At 52.2% G+C, this 22,159-nt stretch overlaps 10 protein-coding genes across 10 annotated transcripts; 5 read left to right on the top strand and 5 right to left on the bottom strand.

Annotated features, from left to right (window-relative positions):
• Positions 1-314: 314 nt before the first annotated feature.
• Positions 315-767, bottom strand: BU25DRAFT_461468 (uncharacterized protein; the record flags this gene model as incomplete). Its single annotated transcript, XM_033710446.1, has 1 exon — positions 315-767. One exon carries the CDS (start codon positions 765-767, stop codon positions 315-317), a length of 453 nt encoding a protein of 150 aa, XP_033558158.1.
• A 556-nt stretch (positions 768-1,323) lies between these two features.
• On the bottom strand, positions 1,324-3,306 carry BU25DRAFT_374744 (Peroxin-3). Its single transcript, XM_033704071.1, has 3 exons — positions 2,547-3,306; positions 2,095-2,497; positions 1,324-2,032 (listed from the first exon to the last, which is right to left on the bottom strand). The coding sequence occupies exons 1-3, from the start codon at positions 3,100-3,102 to the stop codon at positions 1,432-1,434; spliced, it is 1,560 nt and encodes a 519-aa protein (XP_033558157.1). The 5' UTR covers positions 3,103-3,306; the 3' UTR covers positions 1,324-1,431.
• Positions 3,307-3,769: 463 nt separating this feature from the next.
• Positions 3,770-5,069, bottom strand: BU25DRAFT_413858 (glycosyltransferase family 8 protein). The gene has a single exon (XM_033707143.1). It carries the CDS (start codon positions 4,990-4,992, stop codon positions 3,784-3,786), a length of 1,209 nt encoding a protein of 402 aa, XP_033558156.1. The 5' UTR covers positions 4,993-5,069; the 3' UTR covers positions 3,770-3,783.
• A 2,167-nt stretch (positions 5,070-7,236) lies between these two features.
• Positions 7,237-8,550, bottom strand: BU25DRAFT_413855 (uncharacterized protein). The gene is made up of 4 exons (XM_033707142.1): positions 8,332-8,550; positions 7,995-8,201; positions 7,801-7,931; positions 7,237-7,749 (listed from the first exon to the last, which is right to left on the bottom strand). Exons 1-4 carry the CDS (start codon positions 8,380-8,382, stop codon positions 7,623-7,625), a joined length of 516 nt encoding a protein of 171 aa, XP_033558155.1. The 5' UTR covers positions 8,383-8,550; the 3' UTR covers positions 7,237-7,622.
• Positions 8,551-8,838: 288 nt separating this feature from the next.
• Positions 8,839-12,145, top strand: BU25DRAFT_413854 (uncharacterized protein; the record flags this gene model as incomplete). Its single annotated transcript, XM_033707141.1, has 3 exons — positions 8,839-9,775; positions 9,823-11,480; positions 11,541-12,145. Coding segments are annotated over exons 1-3 (2,470 nt in total), but the record flags the coding sequence as incomplete, so codon positions are not given.
• A 332-nt stretch (positions 12,146-12,477) lies between these two features.
• Positions 12,478-13,850, top strand: BU25DRAFT_348957 (putative aspartate aminotransferase; the record flags this gene model as incomplete). The annotated part of the gene is made up of 3 exons (XM_033703226.1): positions 12,478-13,048; positions 13,102-13,642; positions 13,694-13,850. 3 exons carry the CDS (start codon positions 12,478-12,480, stop codon positions 13,848-13,850), a joined length of 1,269 nt encoding a protein of 422 aa, XP_033558153.1.
• A 333-nt stretch (positions 13,851-14,183) lies between these two features.
• Positions 14,184-15,140, top strand: BU25DRAFT_424362 (uncharacterized protein; the record flags this gene model as incomplete). Its single annotated transcript, XM_033708280.1, has 3 exons — positions 14,184-14,234; positions 14,353-14,842; positions 14,944-15,140. The coding sequence occupies 3 exons, from the start codon at positions 14,184-14,186 to the stop codon at positions 15,138-15,140; spliced, it is 738 nt and encodes a 245-aa protein (XP_033558152.1).
• Positions 15,141-15,161: 21 nt separating this feature from the next.
• On the bottom strand, positions 15,162-16,357 carry BU25DRAFT_413853 (uncharacterized protein). The gene has a single exon (XM_033707140.1). The coding sequence runs from the start codon at positions 16,271-16,273 to the stop codon at positions 15,395-15,397; it is 879 nt and encodes a 292-aa protein (XP_033558151.1). The 5' UTR covers positions 16,274-16,357; the 3' UTR covers positions 15,162-15,394.
• Positions 16,358-17,145: 788 nt separating this feature from the next.
• On the top strand, positions 17,146-18,030 carry BU25DRAFT_164981 (uncharacterized protein). The gene is made up of 2 exons (XM_033700766.1): positions 17,146-17,327; positions 17,374-18,030. Exon 2 carries the CDS (start codon positions 17,520-17,522, stop codon positions 17,991-17,993), a length of 474 nt encoding a protein of 157 aa, XP_033558150.1. The 5' UTR covers positions 17,146-17,327; positions 17,374-17,519; the 3' UTR covers positions 17,994-18,030.
• A 2,541-nt stretch (positions 18,031-20,571) lies between these two features.
• BU25DRAFT_164969 (uncharacterized protein) lies at positions 20,572-21,692 on the top strand. The gene has a single exon (XM_033700764.1). It carries the CDS (start codon positions 20,760-20,762, stop codon positions 21,483-21,485), a length of 726 nt encoding a protein of 241 aa, XP_033558149.1. The 5' UTR covers positions 20,572-20,759; the 3' UTR covers positions 21,486-21,692.
• The last annotated feature ends 467 nt before the right edge of the window (positions 21,693-22,159 follow it).

Genomic DNA, 22,159 nt, shown 5'->3' with positions numbered 1-22,159 from the left:
AGCTACCACACTAACCAAGCCTGATCTACAGTCCAAGCCTAAGACCCACATACAAATCCAGCTACAGACCCCAAGCATACGGTTCGAAACCAAGCTAATCGAAACATACTCCCTTCCCAGCCGAACGCCCGCTGCAGCATCCTGCCAAATCTCCCCACCTCCGTGAACCTTATCTCCTTCTCCCGATGCGGCTCATGGAACTGGATACCGCGCTCGAGACCGAGCTCATCGTTGACAGGTGCAAACTACCACGCCAAGCCATGCAGCTTCTCCGCACTGAAGCCTACGCTCACCATCGCCCGCTTGAAGTCATCTCAATTGATGGCCCGGAGGTACTCGGATGGCTCTGATGAGGGAACGTGGAACAGGCTCTTGAGCACCTTATGGGAACGCTTGTCAACTTCGATGGGCTTGGTACATTGCTCGCCCTTCAGCAGCTCATCTTCGATAGCTTGAACGTTCAGACTAGGGTGTACGGCCAGAGCAGTCGTGCCACGGGTCTTAATCTTGAGCTTGGACCTGAGCGCTATCTTGGTTTCTTCAATCTCATCGACGACGTCAGTGAAAGGCCACCGTGCCACCATACCCTGTCGTGCTGGTAACTGTGCTGAGCTGGCTACCTCCTCTTCGGCCCAAGGAGGAGTGCGCTGCACCGGCCTCCCTTTGAACACATGATCCCGAATGTAGGTGTGTTCTGACAAGCGCCGTGTACTGGAGGTAAGCACTGTCGATGTGTGCGTAAAGCTTGTCAACAGCTGCCTCAGCATCACGCATCTTCTTCACTCTACCCTTGGTACGGGATTTGTCGCTTGGGCAGCCCTGTTTGGCTCCATCTCTGACGACAGCGCCCCACATCCTTCCCTCCAGCCTCATCTTTTGCCACTTTTGTGCGCACATCACCTTCAGCGCGTGCTGGTCAAACAGCAAACTAACGGACTTGGCAACGCCTCGTGTGTCGCCTGACGCATGGAAGGGGCTTCCGACATTTTCGCGGGCTTCAGAACGATCGCAATTCGATGCCTCGCCAGAGCACACCAGCCGCATGAAAAACTCCTTCTGTCTGGTCGAACTCACTTGTCGGATGCGTATGACTCGTTGTATCGAAGGGTGGTGTACAGATTGCACTTGCATTAGGACACGATGGGATTCGGGTATGAATGGCCTCCACCCTTCAGCGGTGTTTGGAACGGGGAATTTGGAGATGATCATTTCTTACGAAACAAATTGCAGGGCAAGCAGACGAATGGAGACTGGGCATTTTGACACAAACGTAGAATTGTGCGGTACAAGTTGGGAGCGTGCAAGTGTTGGTCATCGGGTATCATTCATTCAACATCCAAACGTCTAGCCCAGCTCTGTCCCAAAGTGACTTGTAGCCGGCACCGGAGCCATCCTCCTCTGACATGGTTTGCGAACCCACCTTTCGATGCTCTACTTGGCGACAGCCTTATCCCACGCGCTCTCGAAGCTCTCCTCGGCCTTCTCAATCTCCTCCTTGACTTCATCTTTCAATGCCGTCAACTCCTTTGTATCGACAGCCGTGGCCCCCGTCGCCCCCTCAGCACCCAGCGCAGGACTCTCAAACTCGAAATTACTACTATACACCACTGCGGCGAAAGCCTCCAACTCGCCAACTCCCTCAATTTTCTCGAGATAGTCATTGTTCGCGCCCGTACCAATGTTATGCGCCTGCCGAGAAAACACCGCCAGAGAGTTTGCGACCTTGGCTTTCACGCCCTCGCCGACGATTTCCGTCACGCGCGCGCTGTCGGCGGAGATTGGTGGGATTTTGTAGCTCAGTTGCGAGATTTTGACGTCGATGAGGTGGCTGAAGGAGGCGTCGAGCAGGCGGGTCAACACGGAGGTGAAGGCGGGGGAGTCGATTATGTCGGATGTTTCGTCGATGAGGCGGCGGAGGGAGGTTGTGGTAGTGGGCGATGTGGATTGGGAGCTGCTTGTCATTCCGGACTCGGCGAGGACGAAGTCTTCTTGGTCGGTGGGTGGGAGGAGGTACGTGAGCCACTTGCGCGTGCTGTGTCGCGTTAGCTGGTGAGAAGGAAGGGGGGAGGGGGAAGGGGTGAGGGGGAGGCGTACCGCCGCTCCTCTTCCGTGGCGCCTTCAACGCGTTTGCGTACTTGGAGCGTCAGCTCACTCAACTTCTCGATCGTGATTTCCTCTCTCGGGTTCAGCAGCCCGAACACATCCTCGACGGCTCCGCGGACCCTCTCGATCAGGTCTATGCAGCCGCGGTGGAGCAACCACCAGCTGAGGCTCAAGTAGCGCCGATTTGTCTCGAAGTCGTTGCCGTAGGCTTGCTCGAGGTTGTCGTCGTCATTGTTCTCGAGCTTGATGCGGGACGCGGAGTCTGCGGGGGGAGGTGATGCGAGCGAGACGACCGAGGCGAGGTAGTTGCGGCGGCCGAGGAGGTTGAGCTGGATGCGCGTGAGGAGTGTGAGGAGGGAGATTGTGTATAGGAGGGTGAAGGCGCGGGTGATTGCTGGGCCTATTAGTGATCATGTCTCCAGGAGGATGGGAGGGGATAGTACAGCCTATCTTCATCTCGTTCCACAGCTGCGCTTTGCTCTTCCTGCTCGCCCTAGCCTTGTCTCTGTCGCCTGTGGCTTCTGTGCTTGTCTCGCCCGCCACCGTCCTCGGCTCGCGCTCCAGCGCAGCCTGACTGGCATGCACATAACTCTCCGCGCTGGTCTGCACACTCTCGCTCCTCGTGCCGTCCTCCGTCGTGTCCACCACGCTCGGCGGCGCACTACTCGCAATCTCGCTCGGCCCCACGCTCCTCGCCAGCCTCTCCGCCTTCTGCCTCTGCAGCTCCTCCAGCACCTGCTCCACGGGTATCGCATCGAGGATTTTCTCTGTCGCCGTCGGCAAGATAGCCAGCACAGTGAACGTGCAGTCCTCCTGGTTCTGCTCGAAGCGCCGGCGCAGGTTCTCCTTTGCGATTCGCTCCTCGCTCATGCGCTGTCGTGCTTCGCTGAACTTGCCCAGCGCATATTGGCCGGCTAGGTAGGCGGTGCCGAGGACGCCGGCGCCGATGGCGAAGTTTGTGCGGTTGCGCCGCAGCCAGTTGCGCGTTGATTGCATCATCGTGTGGGGTGGAGCGATCCCCAGAGCTCCACGTCGAAGCTGGGTCGCGTGTGGGTGGGAAGGTGGGAAGGTGGGAGAGGGCGTCGGTCACGGAGCCTGTGGTTGGATTGGGCGCGTAGTGGGCAGTTGGGTGGCTTACAAACACGGCGGGACTCCGGGTGTCTGGTGCATGGGTTGGATAATGGAAATGCAAGAAGAGGTGCGATGCAAGAGAGGCTGGTGGAGAGCTGTACAGCTACGCCGTGGCGTGGAGAACAACGCCGAGGTAATTGCCCGAACGGGACATCGGTTCCCTACCCGCCTCGACTTCCTTCACATGACATCGCAACATAAACACCGATGCTGTCGTCCGTCAAAATCTCCTGAACCGGTGGCATATTGATACGCCTTCTGTACGTCGACATGCTTCAGTTTGCAGAGATCTCTTGTCGATTTAAAGGGAAGCAGCCATGGGGCGTGAATGTCCTGAATCAAGTGCTGCTCGAGAGGGACTGGTGGTCTCCCACGCTCGCGACTAGGCCCCTGTTGCTCAGTCTATCTCATCTTGTTTTGCACCTCTATGTCTATCTTTCCAGACGAAGTGCATCGTGAGCACCCTGATGGTCCTTGTTGAAGGCCCTGCCCTCTTTATAAACCCAGGGGTATCTTCCTCTGTTCGACCATCACAACATCCTCGACACCTCACGCCTCCATGAGACTCCATCCCTCGCCCCTTCCCCTCCCTCTCCCGCGGACGACGGGCCCATGCCCCCTCTCAACCTTCTTCTGCAGTTGTGGAAACTCTTCGTGGCCATCCTGACCATCAATCTCCTTCCCATCCTTGAACTTCTTCGCATAGTCTTGCGCACCACCTCCTATAGCCTTCATCTCCTCGTTCTCTTCTCCGGTTTCGGCAGCGGCGTACTTGCTCACAGTAGCAAGCAGGCCGGCCTCTTTCTGCTTGACCCGTTCACTTTGCCAGTTTTCGTACTCGTTCCACCACCACTCGTGCGTCTCGCCATCTTTACCCAAATACCCCGCCGTGCCGTCAGGTTTTACGCGCGCAGCCCACGGCTTGTCGACGATGTAGTGTAACACGCCGACTTCATTGTCCACCCAGACGTTGGGGTGCCAGTACCGCCATGTCTTCAGCGCGTTGGTTTTCCAGGACAAGCTCTTCCAGCGGGAATTAAACGCTTCGTTGAGAAAGTCTTGGTCGGGGAACTTCATGGCGCGGAGGCGCGCGTTGCCTAGCTCGTTGAACTTGGCGAGAACGAAGTCTGAGAGCGCTTTCGAGGGACGGTAGACGAAGGTTCCGGAGTTGAATTGGCCGAAGGTCTCGGGCGAGTTGGTGACTTCCGGTACTTCTGAGGAGTTGGCGAGATGTGTGAATGCGCAGTTTTCTGGCACCCAGGACTTCGGCGCCCACGAGTCGTGGTCGAGGTTGCAGACGCATACGTGTGTGGCCATTATGCGCATCGCATCTCCTCCATCCAAGTACGCATCATTATCTTCATTGAATATAAGTGGTGATGGGTTCGAGAAAATCATCATATCCGCATCCAACCAACACAGCCGCTCAAACCCCAAGTCATACAGGTCAAAAACGCGCAGTTTCGTCCACGTGTCGATGAAGCGCTCGGCCACCATTCCGTGTTTGGTGCCATCTTCGGGGAGACGAAGATGTTCGACGGGACGGACGATAATGTTAGAGTACTTTGCTTCGGCTTTGAAGGCGGCGAATGAGGCTTCGCCCACGGTGTCGGGCGTGTAGGTGATGATCAGTGGCGTGTCTGGAGAGTGCTTGTGGAGGGTAAATGCAAGGAGGATGGCGCCGGCGAGGTATGATGGCCGGGTTAGGAGAGTAACGTAGGCGTTCTTGCCCGTTTTGGGGCTCCTTTCGTCGGCCATGGTGAGTGTGAATGGATGAATCGTTGTTTCCAAGAGGATTGAGAACTACGCAAATCAGAATAAATAAAAAATGAATTGACTAGAAAATTGGCAGTCGCACGGCGGCAGATCGACACGATGGTAGAGGTGATGTTTGCGGTTGTTCCTGCGCGTTGAGACGCGCCCCGCAGCACACCTGACGTCACGACTCTCGCCTGATCACGTTCTTTCATATGTTAAGTTTCATCCAAACACGGGTCAACATCATTGATAAATTCTGCGATTCACACATTGTGTTCTTGATTTGAAAAGAGCGGTCTCAATCCTGGCTAAAGACCGAAAGCAGTCCTTACTATTTCTTGTCTCCTGTCCAAACTCAATGAGAAGGCGGATCCTTTGCCGACAACTAAGACTTCTTCCAAGAATCGCTCCTCGGTGTTGCCCTGCAAAAGTCAGGGGCTGAAAGTGCAGCCTGGAGATATTCAGACATCTAGCACTACGGAGGTACCTCGCTATCTTTACATTTACTCTTCCTCTCTATTCTTCTTGTCAACTGCCTTCCGGATCCGTAACATGTGTTGCCAGTATGTGAACCGCTTCTTGACAAATGGAATCGACAATGAGGGGGCCGTGGTTGCGCCCCCCTAAATGGATACCATAGGCACTTTTGATGTCGAGAGTGCGACCCGACTTGGAGACTAGGTATTCGTACACCATGAGGCGAAGTTCCTCCGGCAGGTCGAGGAGGCGGAACGTTTGCTACCCATCTCGCTGGGCAAGGCTTTCCATAGCAAGAAGTTAGGGTGGTTTCGTGAGACGGCTGAGTGGAGGGAGTCAGTGGACGGAGCATTGTTGTTTTGCGAGGTTGAGAACGCTTTTCAGGCAAATAGGTGAAAGCGGTTAACAAAACCACGCTAAAACAATGAGCAAGTGCGTTTGCTTCTCCCTCTTCCGAGTGCAAAAGATTCACTTCCCTCACTAATCAGGGCGCAGATCATAGCCCAGGCACTATTTAAATGGACGGTAAGATGTACTGCTTAGAGTATGTGTTGTCCTACGTAGTCTTAGTCTCTTGCACAAATCAGATCGGCGAATGATGCACTTTTCCTGTGGCATTAAGCCCAACTACTGTCCCACATCTCTTCATCGATAACATCCTTGTAAAGGTCACCTCGTACACATGCACTCGGTGACCCGCTAGAAGGTAGATATCCAAATCTCGGAGGAAGGTCCTGAAATCTTGGTCCCCGATATGTGAGCCGAAAAATGCAATCTCCAACAACAACCTCTCAGTGTTCTTTATGTGAATGAAATGTTCAAAGAAGTCTTCGTTCTGTCCAAGAAAGCGCACGAACGCTTTGACATGCGAGCGACAGAGTGACTCTAGTCGGAAAAAGAACAGATCTACCTGAATCTAGAACTGCGACTCGTCTCCATCAATGACGATGTATAGGCTCAGCGGATCCGAAAATACAAGCCCGATCGGTTTTTGCCACGCGTCCGTGTTAAGGAGTGCTGCATCTGCGAACGCCCCGAGCTTCTCATAACTTTTGAGGTCGAGTTTGCACTCGTGTTTCGGTGAGAATGACCCTGTATTGATGGTGCGATGTGGATTGTAGCCACGTAGACACCACATCACCTCACCGATAGTGCTATGGTCACCAGTGGTCTCGCGCGACACAACGGATCGGGGTCTGTGTCAGGCTTATGATTGCAGTAGCTTCTTGATGAATGAATTTACAACCCAAACATATTAGTGTAACAGGACTGCGGGTCATTAAGGTGATCGAGGTCGTACCGTCGGTGACCGGAATATCGATATCGAAGCGGTCACAAAAGCGAGTGAGCCATTCGTAGACCTTGAGACGTAGCTCCTTGGGAAGGTCGAGAAACCGGAAAGGACGACTCTTGTCTGGATATTGCGATTCAGCACGACCATGATGTTGTTTACAGCTCTGTTCAACTCTAGGCAATCGCGATTAGTAAATGACGAGAAGCTCAGGAGGGGACAAGTAAAGACTCATCACTTTAAGGAAGCAGCGGTGTGGTGGTGTGGTGGACGGTCGGTCAAGATAATGCGGAGAAAGTCGAGGTAACGGAAAGGTGAAGGTACGCGCCAAGCCTTTGTTGTTTGCAGTTTCCGTAATTGACCCAGATGAGATAACACCTACGATACGTAAGCAGATACTGACAAGTAGACGCTAATATCTTCTTTGCGATGTCGTCGTCACAAGAACGATGCGGTGTTGGGCAATTGATAGAAATGTAGAGTTGAATTACGACTTGCTCGAACAAAGCATCGGATCGCACCTGATGCAATAGCTCGCCTTACAACTACTACCCAAAATCAAGGGATTCAATACAGACATCCAATCAAGTCGTCGAAGGGAACCTGATCGTGACACGCAGGGATATCTTCTTGTACTCGCCAGAACCGCCGTTACGTTCGCTAATGGTATTCATAGGTCGTATATTTTCGTTTGTATAATGTCTCCAAGCCACAATAGCCGCATGCCGTATGGGATCAATCTGCTGCACCACAGGAATGCGCTCCTCTGGGGTGATGCAAATTGTCGGTTCGGCCGTGCTGTCCAACCCCTCTTCCTTGCCTGGACATGCGGCTATCAGAACACGGTATGGACAAGAGACGCTTAGGAAGCGTGGGACTTGCCAGCCGAGTCAACCTTAGCGCGAAGATCGGCAGCAGTAGATCCGGACTCCGAGAAGTAGCGCGAGAAGACGGGCTGGATGAAGGAGCGGAAGATGATCTGGGCACCACTTTGGAATGTTAGTCTAGACGTACTGAAGGTTGAGGGGGTTTTGGCTTACGCAGTCTGGGGAAGAGCCATCCACAAAACGAGGACGAACTTGAAGGTGTAGTAGAAGGGGAACCAGTACACTGCGCTGACGGCGCTCTCGAAGACCGTCAGGAAGGCGTAGACGACCCAGTAGGTCAACCACTTGAAGCAGGTTAGTATGCCCAAAAAAGCAATGCGCGGGTGTCTGCAAGCCAGCTAACGCACCTGAGTGTCATCGACCTTGCTCGCGCTGAACAGGGCGTTCAGTGAGTAGTAGCTGGGAATGATGAAGCCAGCAATGTTGACGAGGAACTCGCCGGCAATGTTGAAGAAGATCAAGAAGAAGTAGAGACCGCCGAGACCAAGGATGGCGTAGACCTTGGGGATGGAGGTCTGCTTCTCGAAGTTGTTGAGGGCGGGGTACTTGGAAAGCTGGAGCACACCAAACTGTCAGCGAACATTGCTCAAGATTGATTGCGCAACCAACGAACATCATGCGATAGCCACAAGAGCATACATGGATGCATGCGCAGAAGTAGATTTGCTTGAATTATGATCTTACCTCCTTGTCGAGCTGTGAAAGGTGCGCCTGGGCTCTATCCTGAACAGACATGATGGGTGTGGTTTTGGGGGTTGTGTATGAGATTTAGGAAGGTGTTGATGTAATGACTTTCGTGCTCGTGTGAGTGGAACGGAGTGTGCTGGCGATGTGGCCTTTAGAAGGGAGAAGGGTGGGGAAGGATTATTGTGGAATGAAGGAAGTGCGCGTGCGTCATCCTAACTTGTTACGTCAGTTGCGATCGGCTTTCACAAGCCAAACAGCAGCAGCAACGCCCAATATGCGTGTGCCTGCAGCAAACAATGAAAGTGCACGCACAAGGGACGTTCACTGTAAGGTTTGCAACTCAACACCCTCATTTTGAATTTTATGACTCTCGTTCGAAAACTGAAGTTTGCAATGGTCATGCATAAAGTTGGTAATAAGCTGGAATGCACGTGACCTCGACCGTTGCTGGTCTGTGGACGAAAACGTAAACACGACCCAGCCTCTTCCACAACAAAGCTCGACATTGAGGTTTCGCCCTCCGACCCGCGACGCCGTCTTGGTCCTGGATATCTTACTTCTAATATATATCACTTCACGTCCCGTCGCACTCCGGACTACAGTACGTGCCGCCGCCGTCGCCCGCGTCGACGATTAAATCAATATATCCAGACATCGACCTAGACTCGAGTTTCGCTCACAACAAAACAACAGAAACATTTCATTGTTTCTGCACGGCTTACTAAAGCTGCTCGCACTCAGATAGGCACCTTTCCGTTGGTCTCACTGCCCCATCGATCGCGTTGCTATCCGTTTGTTTTGGTGTAAACACAGAACATCATCTGCCGCCCGGCTCATTCCCAATGGCTACTGACATCCGCCGATCGCGGTCGAACACCTCCATGTCGACAAGGAGTAATCGACCGCTCTCGCGCGCCTCGACAACGAGTGTGCACTCGTTCGATCAACACGACCTCCAACCGCAGTTTTCCCAGTCACAGCCGCCCCGGCCGGCACACTTCTCACAACCACAATACAACACATCGTTCACCAGCGAGCCCCTACAGCCTGTATTGCTACAAGCTGCGCAGCATGTGAGCGCGCAGGACAATCTGATGAGCACCTCGATGGAAAGCCTGCAGCAATTCCTCGGCTACCCTGTCGATGCCAACCAAAACCCAGTCCACGCAAACGGCATGCCCTCGCAACCCATGGATGCCCACCCGTACCACCCATCCATGTCGCAGCCACCATTACAAACGCAGTACATAACACCGCTAGTCGAAGTGGAAGACAAGAAGAAGAAAGGCTCGACGTCAGGAAGCGCAACAAACGACAAGGAGCTACGACAAATGCTGCAGCAGAACGAGGGGCGCAAACTGAAAGACGTGGCTGCAGAAGTCATCCAGACTGACAGAACGTCGAAGGCGGAGAAGTCGAAGCAGCTATTTGCTATGCTATGGTCAGTTTATTACATCCGTGTCATGACAACTCCCTAACATCTCATAGGCTCAAGTCTGTTTGCCGCCTTGCGAAAACATCCGTACCACGCAACAGAGTCTACTCAAAGTATGCAGAGCGCTGTGGTACTGACCGCGTCATTCCATTGAACCCGGCATCATTTGGCAAGCTTGTCCGTGTCATCTTTCCGGGCATCCAGACTCGACGCCTTGGTGTTCGCGGAGAGTCCAAGTACCACTACGTTGACCTCGCCCTTATCAACGACAGCGAAGATGGAGAAGATGCTCGTCGACCGAACATTGGCCCTATAGCACACCACACCATGAAGAGGCAACAGTCCTCCGGCCCAAAGCTCGACTTCAACTCGATACCACGGCTGCCTGCAGATAGCGCACAGTTCCCACCGCCGGATACTGGCACAGAATCTACTACCACTCAATACGCCCCGGCTGGATCCAAGGGTCTTTTGTTTGCCGATATCTACTCAAACCAATACCGCCCAACCAACGCTCGCACGAAGACCTCATACGAATACGAACTGAAGTTTCCAACGGCAGAAGTACTCACAGCCTCGGATGTGCTGGAGATCGAGCTTCCAGACATCACCTCATACTTGCCTGCGCGCACCGATCCTGATTCGGCGGACAACCTGACGGCTATGTACCGTTCGCATGTCACATCCCTTGTAGACTCGGTCCGGTATTGCAAGGAGAAGCAATTCTTTCGGTTGTTTGGTACCTTCCACGGCACCTTGACGGTACCAGTGCAGAAGCTGTTCGCGTCGCCAGAACTCGCGCCGTGGATCAAGGAGTGCGATTGGATGATGTACCAGAAGATGATTCGCAACGTCTCCCAGCTCACACTACAGGTTGCTCCTCCGATCGTTCTCAGATTCCTCGACAACGTTGCAAAGACCTTGCACGCACATATCAGCAAAGTCTTCCAGCCATTGCCCGTACACGTCCTCGAGGCCAAGCTTGAGCCTGCGACCAACTTCGCACATCTATTACGTCAGATGTTACGAGTCAACTCCACAGCGCATGCGGCTGCTGTTATGCTCACGGCCGAAAACCACCGCACTCAGATGTTCGCTGACTGGTTGTCGCACGTTAACATCAAACGCATCATCGCCAACGAGCTGCCCGGTTCTTGTAGTCACGAAGAAGTATACAGCATATTGATGACGGAGATACGTCCCATGCTCGGCCCACTGCCACAGGACATCCAGTTGCCAACCGGAACTGTCTACCATGCCACATACCCAGACCCCCCCGCCGATCCTACAGAATCCGTCATCGATCGTATCGCAGCCTTCCTCATACGCCTACCATTCCGCTTCCCGAATGCGCACGCTCGCACCGTTCTACACTGCATCAACGCAATTGGGTCTGCTGCAGTACGTGAAATCACTGTGGAGAATGGTGTCAGCTTTCAGGCTTGGTGGTTGAACAAGGTCTTCGTCGATGAGATGGCTCAGTGGCTTGCTTCCTTGGGCGGATTTTTGGATCACAGTCCACCAAACTGGAGTTCGTCATCATACTCGCCGGTCCTTGAGGGGTCTGTAAATGCAGGCATGAACAACGGCGGGAGTGGAAGCAACAACGAGAGCAGATACAGCAGCCTCGATGCCGAATTTGGACCCGATCAATCATTCATGTCGACCACTACCACGGCGATGCAGGACAACATCCCCGCGAATCACGAAGGTATGCATCTCAACATCGTCACTTATCCGGCTTGGTAATTAACTAACACAAGATAATCAGTCCATGCTCGACGACCTGCTCAACAGCAGTACGATCCCATGAGCTTCAGCTTCGAGTACGACATGAACCCTTCGCAACAGGAAAGCCATCATGATGACAGCGGCATTGGTCTCCTCGATGATGGTCTCGAGACCAAGTTCCAATCCCACATGCAGCAAGGCCTCAAGTCGCATTTTTCACATCCGCCGACTCCACAGCTGCCCACAGGCGTAAGCTAGTCGCTCTCTGTATACCAACTGGCGCACTTTCGTACGCCCGAACCCTCAAAACCTCTTTCCTGATATACCATTGCCCTTTGCTTTTATGCGCTATGACGCCTCCGAACTTATGATACCACCAAAATTTGTTGGTTTGTCTGGGAATGTCTCGTTGATCTACCTGATTTTGTATATGTGCTCTGGTCACATGGCGTTGTCTTTGCTTATTGTTAATCTTGTTGCATCTTTCAGGCACCTCTGGCTCGCCACGGATCACGTTGTTATGTTCGTTATGGCTCTCGTCTCTTCACAGTCGTCGTATTGGACTACTGACTGAGTTCATTTCTTGTTTATACATTCGAGGCTGCGTTGACAGCAGGGCGCAACTCTTTACCCGCGATCTTAGCTTCCTGGATCTTAGAAGGCAGGGTTGCCCGTCACAAGAATCGGAATCATTGAACTTTACTTCCACGCAGTCTCTTCACTACATCTCTTAACTCACATGCATACGAAGCAACTCGACATTACCCATGTTCTGATGTCATGCAGGTCAGCAGCGTTTCGTACCTTTGGTGGCCTAAGTGAGCAGGTTAATAAGCAGGCATTTTACTCCGATCACCAACTCCGAACATACCAATATCGGAATGATATCGACCAAAAGATATAAAAACAATAGTCCTGAGATCACAGCTATTGTAGTCGCAATCTCGCAGCATATCGCCCTTGAGCCATCATCCCCAATGGTCCTTTCACCTCGCGGCCAGGCCAACGCCGATCAACTCTCCATCCCCTGGCGCTTCGCCAAATCCCACACATACGACTCCGTCACCAACCCCACTGGTCTTATATCCTTCGCTACAGCAGAGAACTGCCTTTTCCAAGAAGAATTGCACGATTTCATATCCAAAATCCAAATCCCCAGCGCTGCACTCCGCTACGCCTTCAGCACTGCCGGTGGCCCACGCCTACCCTCTGCGTTCGCGACACATGTTAATGAGTATTTCGCTCCTTACTGGGAGGTAGGAGGTACGGACGTGAGGGTTACGGCTGCAGCGACGAGTCTGCATGACGTTCTCGCCTACAGTCTTTGTAAAGAGGGCGAGGGAATACTGACGAGTCGACCGTATTACGGCAGGTTTGAGCTCGATTTTGGGAACAAAGCGGGGGTGAAACTAGTCTCTGTTGATACGGATCATGAAGAATGTTTTGGGGAAGGTGTTGTGCAGGCTTTTGAGGAGGCCTTCAAGGAAAACGAGACTAGAGGAGTGAAGATCAGGGCTGTACTCATCGTAAATCCGCATAACCCGCTTGGTAAGTACGATACAGATAGTACAAAGTGCAGGGTGAGATGCTGATGAGACCAGGGAAATGCTATCCGCAAGCCACACTAGTAGCGCTGATGCGCTTCTGCCACCTCCATGCACTCCACTTCATAGCCGACGAAGTGTATGCCCTGAGCGTCTTCCCCAACCCCTCCTATCCCTCCGCAACACCCTTCACATCCGCACTCTCCATCGATCCCACCGGTATCATCGACCCCAACCTCATCCACGCCACATACGGCTTGTCCAAAGACTTCGGGCTCGCAGGCCTGAAGGTCGGATGCCTGATCACTCGTAATGAGGAGCTGAAGAGAGCTGTTACTGCGGTGCAGAGGTTTAGTGGTGTGAGTGGATTGAGCGTTGCAGTTGCGACGAGCATGTTGGAGGAGAGGGAATGGGTGAGAGAGATTGTTGGGTTAAGTAGAAGCAGACTTGCGCAGGCATACACACTCATTACAGGCAGATTGAAACAGATTGGAATTGCGTTCTTGGAAGGCGGGAATGCGGGGTTTTTCGTTTGGGTGGATTTGAGTCCGTGGTTGCCACCTAGAGATGATGAGGGTTCCGAAGATGAGAGAATGGTGTCTGAGAAGATCGGGCCGGGGCATGGAGAGGGGGACACGAGGGATCAGAGACTTGCAAGGAAATTTGTGAAGAATGGGGTGTTTTTGCAGCCCGGTGAGGAGCATGGGAGGGTGGGGTGGTTTAGGGTGGTGTTTTCGTTGAAGAGGGGGGTTGTGGAGGAGGGGCTTAGGAGGATTGAAGAAACGCTGAAGGAAGTCAGTTGGTGAATTATGGTGCCCAGTTGTTGCGTTCACAGCACGATCGGAAGAGCAATCGTTCATGACCAAGGCATAATGCTCGAATGCACAGTATTGTGACTGGGGGACATCACAACGGACAAACAATGTTTTCCATTAAAAAAGACTACTGGGCAGGTATGGGGCATTTCACCAAGCTGAAGAGGCAAATTCCAAGTATTCAAACATGTACCTTGGTCTGGGCTGGCAAACTTCACAGCTCCTACTCGGAGGGGTATAGCGTGCCCAGGCATGCTGCCCCAAGCTCTCGAGCCTACTTAACCTTATATATGACCCCGCCTCGAAGAAAAGCTCAACAACACCATGAAACGACTTCATAGCCTCCTTGCTTTTGTCGAGCGCAGGGCAAAGCTGGTGAGTACAGCCCTGTTGTGTGAAACATTGAAACTAATTGTTTCTTTGCTAATCAGAAACAGAGCCGCGTCAGTGGGCGTGTTAGTCAAAACCGAGGAAGCTACGCAATACAAGCCAGAAAGTCAAGGGTGATCACTGCAACGATGTAGTCGAGCCTCCAGCCACAGGCACTGGCTACGAGCTGCGAGGTTGTTCCGACTCGCTTCATGACCTATCAGCAGAACTGTGCGTGCTCGGCTATGACCATCTTCCAATGAGAAGGGTCTACACCACGGCTGCATCCGATGAAGGAGGGGCTCCCACCGTCGTCCTCATCCTCCAATTATCGACCGTACGATGTTGTCGAGTAACAGAACGATTGCAAACGAAGCCGAGCCGGAGACCCTTAAGTCGACACAGCATGCAGAACAATCAGGATCGTAGTCAGCCATCAACATCTGTACTAGGTTCAGTGTGTGCTTGGACATCTCCGGTACGTCTAGGCATGGAGGACCACCACCGACACTTCTGCGAGGCTCATGACGACGAAGGTGGCACAATCGACCATGTGCAGGTCCAGACGTGGTCGCGGCTCGCCGATCTTCACACAAACAAGAATGTGGAAATTGGTATGGTGGTGGAACCCGGAGCTCCTATCGACACGTCATGGCCGAGGCCAGGAACTTGGCAGCTGATATCACTGACCCTCGGTGGCTTGACTGGACTATAGAGTTCACCGCAATATTCGACTGGCTAGAGGCAACACTCCTCGATGATTCTCACGGCCCTGAGTACACCTACGAAGACTTCGAAAGACACCAGAGTATTGTGAAGAACCCGACGGCGACAATGTTGAGGGATCAGTGGAGAGTGAGCACCTTCAGAGAAGCATTCAAGGGTGCCGAGAGGGGTAAAGAGGAGGAATGAATGAACACGATATATATGAGACCTTTTGGGTTGAGACGTACGGGACTATGGATAAAGGAAAGATCGTCTTGAGACGGGTGCGTCCTATTGTATCTTAGCATGATGGCTACAATGTGGAGACAGGAGGCCACATAAATTGACATTTTTAATGTAAATCATACGAGCCATTCCAGGTAACACACTGCGACCGTCTGCTCTGCGCGACAGCCTCTATGGGAACCCACTGACGCTTGGTTTCGTGACTATCGGTGCTGCTACTGCTGCCTCCCCCACTCGTTATCCCACCTGTCCTTCGCTGACCCTATCAGTCGAGGTGCCCTTAGCACCTTCATCCCACTGCTCGTTCCATACACCAGACTTCGCATATCCATAGCATCATCCAAATCTCTCGACACATAGCTCAACGTCTCTTCCCACCTCTTCAAACTATTAGGATTCACATAATACTGCGGCCCAGCCATGCCAACTTTGATGGTCACCTTACCCTCTTTCTCCATCGTTCGCCAGTAGAAGATCTCCATGAACTGCTCGAACATGTGCAGGTTGCGATCGATGAGTGAGATCTCGATGGGAAGAGCGTGGCGAGAGCAGAGGTTTTGCTGGACTTGGTCGATGATGTGGATGAGTGCTGGGTACTGTGGGTGTTTTGCGTCTTCGAATGTTACGAGAGAAGCGTCTAGTAGCCAGTCGTGGATGTTCTCATCGCTCTCAAGTCCTCTGCGTCCGTCTTCAGTGCGCCCGGAAGCCCTTGTCCAATTCAGGATGATGTCGAGAAGGCCGTCTTGTTGCGAGAAAACATCGAGGAAGTCGGCGCCACACATGACCTTGAGTGACTTCACTTGTGGTTTCTTTCTTCTTTTGGAGATGATGGGTAGCGCTTCATCATAGATGGTTCGACACGTGGCGAGGATGGATGAAGGAGGCATTTGGACGACAAGAATGACTGGTTTGTCGGAGTCCGCATCGCCATGCACAGCGGTCTGATCTCTGTGAAGAGGTTGTTTCTTTGCGAAGAAAGACCAATCCCGCCTTGATAAGGTCAGATGGTCGTTTACGCAAGGGATGCGGTCGTAGACCATCAACCGGAGTTCCTTTGGAAGGTCCAAGAATCGAAAAGCGTCAATGCTTTGCATCATATAGGTTATTTTCGAGGACCAGAGTCCGAATTCAGAACACCTGATGGGAAAGAGGGGGTATTTATCTTATGCATGTTGTCGTGGTCAAGTGATGGTTATCGTTCGCGCCGACGACCCGAATTTGGAAGCGGGCACGACTGACTAAGCTTTCTCCAACGCCCTTGCGCGTCTCCATCACGTTCCCTCAACGCGTCTGACATGCATCGACGGGTTCTCGTGCATTGAACATGGAGTCGTTAAGGGCGCGTTAACTAGGTCAGATAATCGTATGTTTGGTCCATACTCGGGCCACTGCCTTGCGAGAGGTGAAAGTTGTAGACGAACCTCTTTAGCCTCCTCAACTCTAGTCGTGCGCTGTGTATCGATGCAGCCAGCCCCGAAGGCCCCAATGGAGTGGCGACACGGCGAAGAAAGCGCTGGAAACAATTTGTGGTTGCAGATACTTCTTGGTGACCACAGCCTCGTTGTCGCTGGCGACCCTTCCCCGCATTTGAATCGAAGTCCGCGGAACGACAGCACACGAGAACACACAACAGTCTAACTAGCTAGGCCGGGTACTGAATCCTCAGCACAGTATTGCCGGTCATGCCTGTTATCGTACTGTGTTCAGAAGATGCTCTTGCCATCTCAGAAGAAGCGCAGGACACGCCACCTCAACCTCAGGTCATCAACTTCTTCGAGCACTTTGGCACCACCGGTTGCGTGCTAGGCTGTGAAGGTAAAAGAACCCTGAAAGCCGATTTCGAGTCCAAGAGAGATGCTCTCCCAATACTTACAAGGAGCGGGGTTCGGTCAGCCCGAAGATCGCACACCAAGGATTTCTATAAGACACGACAATCATAGTTCACTAGCAGTGAGCTCGCGACGTCAAAGCTGAAAGGCTGTGGATCTTGCGCTGTACTCAGCCAAATCCTTGCAATCGTATTCCACAACAATGCAAAAGATCTACCAGACACGTACAGCTACTCCGTAGCTCCCATGTGGGAGCTGAAATGCCGAAAGGCTGGCGATACAGAATCAAAACTTACTGCTCAATTGTTCCGGCATCCAAGTCAGTCATAACAAGCTTCCAACGACGCTCATCTAACAGCTAGTAGACGTCGACGTACACTTCGAGCAGATGCTGAGCTCGAATTCGCTCCTTGGCCGCACAAGATCCGTTGCTCGGCTGAAGTAATGGGTGGCCGAATGTTTGAGCAATCACAAACTTTGCGCGACGCGCAGCATTACATGGACTGACGACATGCGTCCCACTCGACTTCTTGATGTCACAGTCACCGAGGAAGATGGTCAGCCTGGCCTTCACCTGTTCGAAACGACACCAGGCCGATCCTACGAATATGTTTGCCTCAGTCATCGCTGGGACGATGAGGTCGACAGCCACAAGACTACAACGCAAAACCTGGTCGAAGTCATGAAAAGTATCAACTTAGCCAATCTACCCGGTAATTTCCGTGATGCTGTTGCCATCACACGCGAATTGGGCATCCAATACCTGTGGATCGACTCCTTGTGCATCGTTCAAGAAGGAGACAACGGTCAAGACTTGGGAAGAGAGATCGCGAAGATAGGATTTATGTATCAGAATGCACAGCTCACAATTGCAGCAGTGTCATCCCCCAATTCCAGTCTAGGCTACTTCATGAACGATCGCTGGCCTAACATATGTCTACAAATGTCGCAGTACAGTAAGAGGTCATGTTACAGCACTGTATGAGGTTGTGTAAAAGGACCAACTGGACCAGACTCCTTCAAACAGTATCAGTAACATAACAGCTTCACGGTCAGTTCTTCTTTCCGTTCATTCACAGTATATGACCACACGGCTTGAGTACAATACAACTTCAGTGAACCTCAATATCCATTGCCCAATACCGATTATCTTCAGTACCGTCACAACAAATCAAGGACTCGAATGGCCGAACTCACGTGATCGGCGCCCGAGTACTTGATCATCAGGGCCAGGCACGTACCCTAGCTGACGTGAACAACTATTATCCATTGCTCACACGTGCCTGGGTCTTCCAAGAACGTCTTCTATCAACGCGACTTTTGCAGTGAACTACGGCGAATTTTCGTACGACTGTCTGGAATCGTGGAGGTGCGAGTGCGTGTCAAGCTTCGCTCCTCATCCATCGAGCAGGGTCATACGTAACTCCACATTGCTAGACGAACGTCACCTAGTTCTGCGAGGGCCACATGGACTCCGGACTCAAGGCGCTCAAGGTAGTGGGAAGAGAGCCATACTTTTCTACTGGAGGACTTTGATGCAGACGTACGTGCAACTCCGCATCACCAAATCGGCTGATGTATTGCCCGCCATCAGCGGGTGTGCTCAAGCACTTGCGCATCATCTTCAGTCCGAAGGTCTGTGGAAAAAAACTCTGTCCACTGACCTGCTTTGGCACGTGAGATTTCAGACAAAGTCTCAAAGGCGGCCCACGGACTCGACTGCACCTTCGTGGTCGTGGGCATCCATAGCGATGGGGCGGACCATTGCACACATTGGCTGGGGTGACAGGAACAGCGATTGGATATCTACCCAAACACTCCTGGATGATGTGCTGAAAGAAGTTCACTGCGAACCAGAGCCAGGCGCAAATCCGTTTAGAAGACTTAAGACTGCCTATCTTAAGTTGGACACGACTCTGTACCCCTGGTACATCAGATACTTTTGTTACGTTGCTAAACGAGAACAATCTGTTGAAACCTGGAACCGTCCAGATTTGTATGTCAAGAGAGTTAACCATTCTATGAGGTGCATCACACGTTGAAGAGCTCGATGTCCGCGGCGCTCTCATTGAATTGCAACTCGATGCAAACACGCAAAGGGAATATCTGCCAACGGTGTCTTTCACTGGATGTGTGAACACGGGACAATCGATTTGTGCACTTTCAGCAGTAAATTTATCGCATGTACTGCATAATGAAAAACTGTCGAGGACTTTCGACATGTTTCTCGTGCTCCAGGAAATTGGTCCAATCCATGGCAAACCAAACTGTTACAAGTGGATCGGCCTGTGGAAGCTCATAGAACAAGGACGTGATGTAAGAACCTGGAATGATATCGTTCGTGGAAGGAGTGAGCCGCGCAAAGAGGAGGTATGGCTGTTTTAAGCCGATGGCTTACACCAAGATCGATCCAAGTATCTAGTGCCGCATCTTCCATCTTTAGTCATTGCCTATTTGGCACTGACTTATCTCACGTTATTTATCGATTGCTCAATTCTGAGCTGCCCGTCCGTTTCAACCGCTTCTATGTCTGAGACCTTCGCGCACTCATACCGCATGTGATGCAGCTCGCCTTCACCTCGAGCTTGCATGTAACCTAAGGAACTGAGCACGAGCCATACACAAAGGAAGGCTTTGCCATCACTATCTTCAAAGCCACCGGCGTGTACCTCCCTACAGACTATGGTGGATCACTGTACGTGAAGTACGCGATAGATAAATATGAGTGGGACGAAACATGGGTCGCGCAAGAATTGGCGTAGACACAGGGTACTCGACTCACCAAGGTCATATTTAGCGACCAAATACTCTGAGATAATGATGACTTTTAAGACAGACTACAGAATGCCAACCCGAGAAGATGACTTGATCAGATAACAAATTCTACACAGTCTGTTCATACAACCGTCAAGCACCAAGACTGCTTCGATGAATTCGGCAAATCGTCCTCGGGGGTTGATGTGCATGAACGAGCTAGGATCTCTTACGGAAGCTTGTGGTGGTCACTGCATGGGGACCGACAGAAATGGCAATCCCATGGCACATGGTCTACTCCTCCTGTTTGTTACGCGACTTCCTTTCACTTCGAATGTGGTCAAAGCCTTTACAGTTCCAGCACGGGTTTAACTTCAGACGCATGCGTTGTCCTTTCAGCTCTTGCGACACGCGCATTGAAGCTCAAATCACGCTGGTCACACTGTGGTTACTAGCAGCGCTTCTTCCTACCTGCTGCCTGATACATAACGAACCTTCACTACAAGAGAGCAGCTGCCAAATTGCGTCCGCTTCGTTCTGAGATCGCTTCATGGCCCAGGTCTTGCGGTAAAATAACAAGGATGGGAAGAGAACTGGGCCACAACGGTGAGCCCCTATAATTGTGAACTCTTAGAAAGGAACGCGCGGGTAAGTAAGTCGAATCAGTTTACCAGATTTACATCATCCCCAAAATCAACATACCAACAGAGCATACTTTGGGGGACTACGTGATTGTACCGCATGTCAGGATTGATGAGTTGTTGGAGATCGGACGAGCTCAATACAGTGACACGCCAGACCGAGATGGCTCAGTCACCGTGGTGACTATTGTCCAACTCAAGTTTAAAAGAGGACTGGACTATGGTGAAATTGCATTTTCGACGGGATATTGTGTATCAGGACTGTGTAAACTTGACGGTATTGACACACTGAGCCGTGACCTCACGAAAAGCTGATCCAAGACCTATTCTCTTCAAATTCATCGGTGCATCATGCAATGCAGCTCAGCAAAAAGCCCGCCGCCCCCTCAATTCTGCTGTGCCATCTCATCATCTCGAACAACACAGGGCGCCCCGGCTCCCTTCTTCCCCTCCTTTCCCTCGCATGTCCTTTACCCATTGAGACAGTAACCTCACCGATACGTCTCAGCAGCACGAACTCTCCAAAGCAGAATGCCACGCAGCGAGCAGGCGATAGTCTCCCTCCACTCGGCGCGTACCCTCGGGACCTTACCTGCAGCCACCGCTGGAACGACGGAGATGAAGGGGCATATGGCTCACAACCTATGACTTCTCAGATGGCGTGGCATGGCATCGTGACATGCGCAACAAACTCGAAGCAGCTCGTACACAAACATGTATGGCGGCGTTCGGCGACGCAACAAGATGCAGGTGGAAGAAGGGAGATCCGAGGGCCGGGGTCCAGCGTCGTGGAACCATGGCCTCAAATTTCGAGAAGTGCGTGCAGGTCTCCATGTCAGCCACGCCCATCTCGTTCAGATGCTGCAGGTCAGCATGTACGTGGATATCGCGAGCCCGAGTTAGTGGTGAGTATGGGCGTACGACTGCACGGCGTCCTGAAGAGGGTGGTGGAGATCCCAGAGCGGCGGTTGGGGGTGAGACAGAGGCTTTATACGAGACTGTGGTACTTGGTGCAATTTTCCAATTTGCGGTCGAGGTGGTGGAGATGCGTAATTATCAGGAGGCGTTTCTGGGATTGGTGAGCCGCGGTAGAGTGAGATAGTGCGTACCGGTAAGGTGGGAGTGTGGTTGTACAGGCGATGCAGATTCATCTATTGGCGAAATCGGCGAAATGGAGGCAACCTTTGTGCAACGGCGATAGTTGGAGATGTTTCGCAGCGCACGTTCATCCATGTGGCTGTGGGATGTGGTGAATGCGGATGCCCGCATGCGTGTATGCAATGTTCTCACAGAGATCGAGGAAAGAACTGGGCATGGTCATCGAGACACACCACGTGAGCGTGCGACCTTTTGATATATGAGACAGGCATCGTGATCGTCTCCAGAAGGTTGTCGATATATGGTTTCGAGTTTCATCGGTCAATGATGGAGTCTGCCATTGCAATGGCTGTGACAAGTGTGTACCTTCCCAGTTAGGAAGGTTGTGTCAGGCATCGATGACGGTAATATTGCTTTCACACACCGGTCTTGGTGTATTGACTAAGCCGCGCTTGTCCGTCCGAGGTTCGTCGGCGTTCTCACAGCGATGCTTGTCCTGCATGCCTGATCTCTCACTCACCTCGCCGTCCACTCGAATCCTTCGATGCAGCGTATCGCGGTTCCAAGATCTAGAGCTCTGTTTGGCGGCAGCGAAAGTAAGACGAAACCCCCACATGAATCCTTCGAGGGTACCTGTTTCCACCAGACGTCATACATC

The sequence above is a fragment of the Macroventuria anomochaeta genome (assembly GCF_010093625.1).
Source record: "Macroventuria anomochaeta strain CBS 525.71 unplaced genomic scaffold BU25scaffold_33, whole genome shotgun sequence".
Taxonomy (NCBI): Eukaryota; Fungi; Ascomycota; class Dothideomycetes; order Pleosporales; family Didymellaceae; genus Macroventuria; species Macroventuria anomochaeta.
Note: the sequence above shows the minus strand (reverse complement) of the source record. Positions and strands in the feature narration are given on the sequence as shown.